Source organism: Ranitomeya imitator, chromosome 8 (assembly GCF_032444005.1).
Source record: "Ranitomeya imitator isolate aRanImi1 chromosome 8, aRanImi1.pri, whole genome shotgun sequence".
Taxonomy (NCBI): Eukaryota; Metazoa; Chordata; class Amphibia; order Anura; family Dendrobatidae; genus Ranitomeya; species Ranitomeya imitator.
The window spans coordinates 26,995,702-27,003,565 of record NC_091289.1 but is presented as its reverse complement, the minus strand read 5'-3'; the positions used below and the strand labels follow the sequence as shown (position 1 = coordinate 27,003,565).

Below are 7,864 nucleotides of genomic sequence, written 5' to 3'. Positions count from 1 at the left end.
TGCTCAGATGTAGCATAGCTGAGTTAGTGTGCAGCAGATGTAGAAGAGCTGAGTTAGTGTGCAGTATTGCCCATAAACATTATAAAATAAATCCCAATACACAAACATTGCAGTCTCACAGGGTTAAGTAGCAAATACAGCTCTTGGAGCAGATGTATAGAACATGCAAATGGAGCAGATGTATAGAACATGCAGGTAGTGGTTGTGGTGAATGTGACAGCTAGCAGGGACAGATAGATGGAGCAGCAGAGAGGAGATTATAAGAGGAGATAGATGAGAGATGCGAGGACATAGAAGGAGACAGCAGCCAGCACACACAGAGCATTGCAGAGCTAGAGAAGACAGCAGAGGATCTGGAAGGAGAAGCAGAAATAGATGAGAGGAGCAGTAGAGGATGCAGGGGGTGCAGAGGATGCAGGGCATGCAGGGGATGGTGAGGATGCAGGGAATGCTGGTGATGCAGGGGATGCAGAGGATGAAGGGGATACAGGGGATGCAGAGGATGAAGGGGATACAGGGGATGCAGAGGATGAAGGGGATGCAGAGGATGCAGGGGATGCAGGGCATGCAGAGGATGCAGGGGATGCAGAGGATGCAGGGGATGCAGGGCATGCAGGGCAAGCAGGGGATGCAGGGTACGCAGGGGATGCAGGGCATGCAGAGGATGCAGGGCACGCAGGGGATGCAGAGGATGCAGATGATGCTGGGGATGCAGAGCATGCAGGGCAAGCAGGGGATGCTGGGGATGCAGGGCATGCAGGGGATGCAGGAGATGCAGGGCATGCAGGGGATGCAGGGCAAGCACGGCATGCAGGGGATGCAGGAGATGCAGGGCATGCAGGGGATGCAGGGGATGCAGGGCATGCAGGGGATGCAGGGCATGCAGGGGATGCAGGAGATGCACGGCATGCAGGGGATGCAGGGCATGCAGGGCATGCAGGGGATGCAGGGCATGCAGGGGATGCAGGGGATGCAGGAGATGCAGGGCATGCAGGGGATGCAGGGACAGAGGCTCTGATGAGCTGCAGCTCCTGATCTCTCATGGAGAAGGCTGTGAGCTGAGCTCTGTGTCTGGGGAGATGACAGTCATCAGTGCACACAGGAGCCCCTATCACTTACCTTCTGCCACTAAGCAATGGCCATCTAAATACACAGCCCTATACAGATAGAAATGTGTTACATGTAGAAAGAAAGTACATCCAGGGTTCTGTATTCTCTGCCAAGATTGCAATAAAATCACACCATCTGTGAAGTATGTCACTGCTTGCTGTTTGCACCCCCCAGATCTGGGGTTGGATGACAGATGGTGGGGGTGTCAGGCTGCTAACTGTATAATACTGACAGCAAGGGTTTCTTCTTCTGCTGCTCCTCGATGAGAGGAGAGGAAATGGCGGCGCTGCTCCTTTAAGAGAGTCGGGGGCGCGCCTGCGCTCAGACGCCCAGTGTCGGCGCGCGCTCCCGAGCTCCCTCTCCCTCTGAGCTTTAAAGTCTCCGGCTGGAGCCGCTCACATGTTACTTCCTGTATGGGAGAATGGAAAGCGGCCAGACCCGGTGCGATCAGCCAGGAGGAGCCTGGACTAGAGACCCCAGGAGCCTGGAATAATACAGAGACCCCCCTGGACTAGAGGAGACCCCCCCAGCAAAGCTCGGGACCCGCCGGAGAGAGCTGCATGCATGAGATCCAGAGCTCTCCCCGGCTCCCCAACTTCCCAGAGCCCTCCCGGTAACCGGACACCCGCAGCCCCCTGCCTCCCTCCTCGCCTCCACTACTACTTTTTTTGGTCGGAGGGGGAAACAGTCAACAAGTTGCCTCTGTCCTCCATGTGCATGGTGTCATGCGGAGACTACTGCAGCCGTGCTGGTGGATCTTGTTCCTGAAAATCTCCACGTCTGTGCTGCACTATGTCCTGTGCTCCCCCGGTAAGTGGCAGGGGGTGGGCACCATGGGCATCTGCTGCCCCTTTCCCTGCTCCCCTCCTGCCCCTCCTTATGTTCAGACCCCCATATATAAATATATTACAGGGGGGGCTGCCTGTTCCCCATTTTGACCCCCTCCTATATCTGTGTGGACCCCCCCAGTTCTCACAATCCCCCAATCCCCCTGTTATCTGACCTCACTGTCCCTTATTTTGCAACTGTATCCAATGATTTCTTTGTTTACTAAACAAATGTATCATTTCCCGCAACGTTCTATCCTGTATTTACAAATATCCCCTCTGCCCAATGCTCCATGCCCGGCACACACAGGCACTGGGGATTCCATTCATGTGCTATATAGCCAGTACCCAGCAGATGCCCACTTTTATTTTTTTATTCTGGCAGAGCCCCCTTTTAGGTTGCATACTCCCTAATATAGGCTTCTCCTATATATCCCCCATTCAAAAAAAAATGTCCATACACCTATACAGCAAAGTTCCCATTGATTGCCCAGTCTATAAGTAACAGTGCCAGTGCTTTTCTTGCAGCTGAATCTCCCGTCTCTTTGTGCTGCAAGTGTCTTCAGAAGGTGACTTCCAGGAGCCATGCTCCAGCACTGCCATGCAGGAAATACTGAACAGATCCCTTGTAGGATTTTTTTTATTTTTTTTTGTCTACACCCCCCATTCCTTTCTCCCTCTCTTCTCCTTTTTCCCTCTCTTCTTCTCCTCCTCCCCCCTCTTCCCTCTTTTGCATGGAAGAATCAGGAATCTGCTATGTGGCTGCTTTTTGGTGCAGTGCTTTCCTAATCAAAGCAAGACCGGAGAAGTGTAGAGTGGGATACACACGGTCTGGGGTCTGGGGAGTGCACGGAACACATTTTATAGAGAATATTTCTACTTTTTAGCAGATTTTTGGAGGTATCTTTTATTGCCGCTTTATCTGTCTGATCCCCTTTCCAGTAAAGTTCCTATTTGGGGGGGGAGAAAAGGCAGAAAACCAAGACTTTAACTGTTTTGCTAATTTTTGTTTGTTGTTTTTTTTTTTTTTTAACCAACTAAATAGTTAATACGCTCATATTCTTGAAGTATTTGCCCCCCATCGGCGTCTTTTATACACTGGGTGAGGTGTAGACTTCCTACTATTGTCTACTTGGCATTGACCCATCATCTAGCAGTAGACGAATGTGTATAAAATAAATAGGGATGCCAACTGAGCACCCATCCATTCTACATCACATGCCCCGGTTGCTTTCTGTATTCCGTCCTACAGATAAATGATAAGATATAGGGCCGCTCATCCTATAGAATTCTTCAGAAATGCAATATTTTAGCAACTGGAGGTCACTTAAGCACCGATTACTTTTTTTTTTTTTTTTCTATGTGTGTAATGACAATTTGATACCAGAGGGGCACTGCTGAGCTATTCTTTATAGCTGTGGTTATTAAAATGCATATTTCCCGTATAAGATGCTGTCACGTGACATATAGCCTAGTTCAAGGTTTTATGAGGCTAGCTGTAGTAACAATATATTTCATGTGCTTTTTTTTTTTTTCTTTCTTGCTGTTTTGTGTATTTTTTGCAGTTTATTTATTTTTTTATAGAATTTATGTATATTATTTATAATTTTTCTATAGTTGTATAACAATGTGATGTGGAAATGAACATACAAGGCTTGTGAGGCGTGCGTTTGGTGCTATGATTTATGTTTTGCCATTGATTCTTGGGTTTATGTTAAAAACGTATTTGTATTCAGGGCTTTTGTGAGTTTTCCAGTATTGATCCCTGTTCTTTAGTCCACCCGTACAGAGTGTCCTCCTTATTGTTGAGGTCCGTGAGTTGTCTGCACTTGTGTCCTCCATATATGATGTTCCTAATAATAATGAGTTGTCCCAGTTATTGATACGTTTTACCATTGACCTCCCTTAGACCTATCCATGGATTTAATATTGGAACACTTGTCTTGGCGTAAAGATTTTCAAAGTCCTATCTGAAGACCAGCTTTGGGTCTTGACATCTTCTTAAGATATACATTTGAAAACGGGGTGGCCAATCTTAGAGCAGAAACCTTTATCTCTCCTATTGATTTTATTCTCCGATTCAGCCCTGTTGAGTGATGTCCTTCTCGGTGGCTCTGATATTGTGCAGTAATTACATCTAGGAGGGTCTCTTTGGGAGCACTTGAGGGGAAAACAAGGAGAGATGTAGGCTTAATGTGACAATCTTGCAAGAGGGGTCCGATTTAAGCCTTGCTTTAAGGTTTTATGCATCGTATGCGTTCATCATAGTATTGGGTGGGAAACAATACTAAATGTTAAGAAAATCTTGACGTTTACAGACGTCCAATGGTGTCAAGGTTGTATAGTTGTCCCTACGGGGATGATGACATCCTCTATGAAGTAGACCCTTCATCCATATTTCCATAGTAGAGGAATGAAGATGTACCACGACAAGCAGATAGGTCATAATATCTAAGCTATTGTTCTAGAACTGACCAATGCTCTCTATAATGGTCCTTACGGGACACATTAGGGATGGTCCTAGCTACAAGTAGATGGCCTATATTGTAGATGCCAGCAAGTATGTGCCAAACTGACTTTGACATTTGTGGACACATTCTTGAAGAAGAACCATGGTATCTTGGGTTTTCAGCAGAACCTACCGTGAGAATTTGCTTAAGATATTAAGGGTTTCCGTTATGGCGAAAGAACGAAGATTGATGATAATGGAAAGGATGACTTAAAGGTTGCAAAGAGACTATTACATTCTAAAGACTTTGGTGACCCATGTCGTGGTTCCTGGCTAGAAGTCTTTCTTGACTCCTGATGTTCTGTTCTTCCTACCGATAAAGATTCTCATAAATGATCTAAAGAGTTAATCTATGACTGGAGAAGTCGGGGAAATGTATCGCCTTCCCCTTTTACGAAGTATTATAATCTTGTGTTTCTCATTGTTTTATAAACATCTGATCAGACTCCAGGTTTTAGATCTTGCAAGAAAAAACAGTACATCTCCAATGGTCCAAACTTGTGTTTTTGTTTTTTGTTTATTAGCGGCATTGGAAATCCATTCATACATTGTATTTAGTATTGCTTCTTTGATTTATTTAAGTGCAAATATATCCGGAAATATTTTGTACCATATCCAAATACTCTGCATCATCGGAAAGCTGTGAATAATGTAATTCCTATTGATCTGGAATGGGAGCATTAGTCATTGAGTAAGCTCCGGAGATATTCTTCGTGTACTTAACTTGAGTTTGAAATATTGAAGAAAATCTTAACTTGTCCGGTGACTTTGGTCTCCGAGGGAATTTAATTCTTTGGCATTTGTCACTGCCCATAAAGACTTCTATTTCTTTCAGCGTAGTTGACGATAACCAGCGTTTGACTTCAGTGATTTAATGTCCTGGAGGTTTCCTTCAAATCTATTGAATCAATTCACTGTACACAAGTTGGCCATTAAGGATGAATACTACACCGATTGACAGTCATCTCCAACCTGTGGCTCCGTAACTCTTGAACGTTAACTCCCAGCATGTCCTATCCTTCTGGAAGTTAAGGTTTTGCAAGGTGGAGACAACTGGTCCATGATAATTTTAAGTAGAAACTTCTACAACCCCGCGTTGTTTTATTAAGAAAGCTCTAGGCTTAATTGGCAAAGCTGGAGAATACATGCCTTTATGTTGAAAGAAATGGGGAATTGTCTTAATGACAGGGTTTTTTGAGGAGCACGGTGGCTCGGTGGTTGGCAACTGCAGCCTTGCAGAGCTGGGGTCTTGGGTTCCAATCCCACCATGGACAACATCTGCAAGGAGTTTGTATGTTCACCCCATGTTCCCGCGGGTTTCCGCCAGGTTTGCCAGTTTACTCCCATGTTCCAAAGACATACTGATCGGGAATCTAGATTGTGAGCCCCATCGGGGAAATTCATGATGATGTATGTCAAGCACTGTGGAATTAATGTCGCTATATAAGATAATAATTAAGAGCTACTCATTAATTTTGGGGAAACTGCAGTTGCTTGTATCATCCCTCAAACCCAGCGATCATTGGTGACCTGCTATTAGTATCTTTTCTTTTGGCCAATAAAGATGACCGTTGTCAGGACTCTAGAAAAAAAAAAAACTGATTTGTTGACACTTTGATATGTTCTGGGGATTATTAAGGGTTAATTAGTCATCACTGAATTTCCATGTATTAGGAAGGCTTAAAATTGGCTTCTTTTAAGCTACAGGAGTCATGACCAGGGCTATTAGAGACTTACACACATGACCTACATACATTTTTAGAGGTTTGTGCTCCAATTTCTTTTCCAATTATTATTTGCCGTATGTTGAACAAACTGGAAAATTGATAATTAATTTATCTTCAGCCTTAACGTGGTGAAGAAGAATAAATACAATATATATCTACAGTAATAAAAATATATATATATATTTTTTAAACCTTTAAATTGAACAATAAATGGTAGGGTGTTTGTTTTTGCCACTATGGGAACAATTTATTTTTCCTCTTTTATCGATTTTTGTGTAGGAAAGTCTTATGTACGTCTTGACGTGGCAAATAAATTCTCTGGTCAGATTTACTCCACCAAAGTGTGAATCATGTGATGTCCATCACTAACACAGCTGTACTAGCTACATATGGTCTGGACTAAGCCCAAGATTTAAGTTGCCTATGCGCCTAAAAACTTGGTGGTGGAACTGGAACCCTATCTTGTCCCAACAGATGTAACCGCTTGCTCCTACCGGAGATGCGCAGCTGCCAGAAGGGTCTGCTAGTGGGTAATTCGCCTCTCCCCATTAAATAATGGTGCTTAGAAAACCTCTAGACGCCCTTCAGTTTTAATTGGAGTTTATTTGATTATATGACAGTTACTAATCAATGTGACTGCTGTGGAGTTCCGTTTTTTGGCCACAGCTAGAGCTGGTGGTAACATCTGGGTGATGGGTGTCAGCCCCTCGCCGATGTATACTTAAGGTGATCAATATCCTAGAAGTGGAAAACCTCTTAAAGTCTTGACTATTTTCATACGTTCTAACAATTATATAGGAGCAAATGATTAGTGTACTCTCGCAATTTATACGTATACACTGCTACTTGTTGGCTACTTTTTATGCTCTCGTTGCTTCTGTTGGCTTCAAACTGGATAGTCTGCAAGTTGACAACAAGATCTTAGCTCATTTTCTTGCATCTTTGACTTTTACTGATCTCCGCGCTCATGTGAATTTACACGAGAAACTGAGTGGACACCCCCAGTATCCTCTTCCTTGCCCGTCCAAACCAAGGATCTGGTGCCATCTATGGTAGTATTCGGGTACATGGCTGCTGAATATTACAGCATCTTATGTAATAGTGTCTCAAAAGCAGCGGGTCCATGGTTGGGGAAAACCTGGTTGGTTGTGTCATAGACTCATAGAGCATTAGAGTTTGAAGGAACCTCCAGGGTCATCGTGTCCAACTCCCTGCTCAAGGCAGGACTCCCTAAACCATCTCGGACAGATGTCTGTCCAGCGCCTTTCATTGAAGGAAATCTTCAAATTGGCTGTTTCCCCTGAAAGGAGTGGTGGACTGATTTGTGCAATGCCATTTATTAATGGCCGTCTATTGGCATTTTGAGGAGTGTTGGGGGTCAAGTTCCTCAACCCTTGGACATTCTGGCCATCATGACCGTGAGTAGAGTGATGGCCGGTCATGATTCACTAGCTAAGCTAGAACTACTCATATCAATGCCCTGAATATTCAGTAGGACCTTGAAACGCGTTGACTTGTTAACCTGTTCTAATAGAATCCTTAAAATCAAATTATTTATCTCCACAGCAGGAGTGATACCTCCTGTTGTTTTCCTTAAGATTCATTTTGGGATATGCTCTAATTTATAGTTCTCCAGAGACGAGGGAGGCATTGGTTGTCATCAGACTTTCCTGATGATCCAGAGTCTTATC

General features: G+C 44.3%; 1 protein-coding gene across 2 annotated transcripts in view; it reads left to right on the top strand.

The window, feature by feature from the left end:
• The first annotated feature begins 1,360 nt into the window (after nt 1-1,360).
• Nucleotides 1,361-7,864, top strand: part of PTPRG (protein tyrosine phosphatase receptor type G) — a 572,884-nt gene continuing 566,380 nt past the window's right edge. The window contains exon 1 of one of the 2 annotated variants that reach the window (XM_069736625.1): nt 1,361-1,920. In XM_069736625.1, the coding sequence (XP_069592726.1) occupies nt 1,836-1,920 (85 nt within the window). In that variant the 5' untranslated portion in view covers nt 1,361-1,835. The remainder of the gene's footprint in view (nt 1,921-7,864) is intronic. The other variant, XM_069736626.1, reaches the window with a different exon arrangement.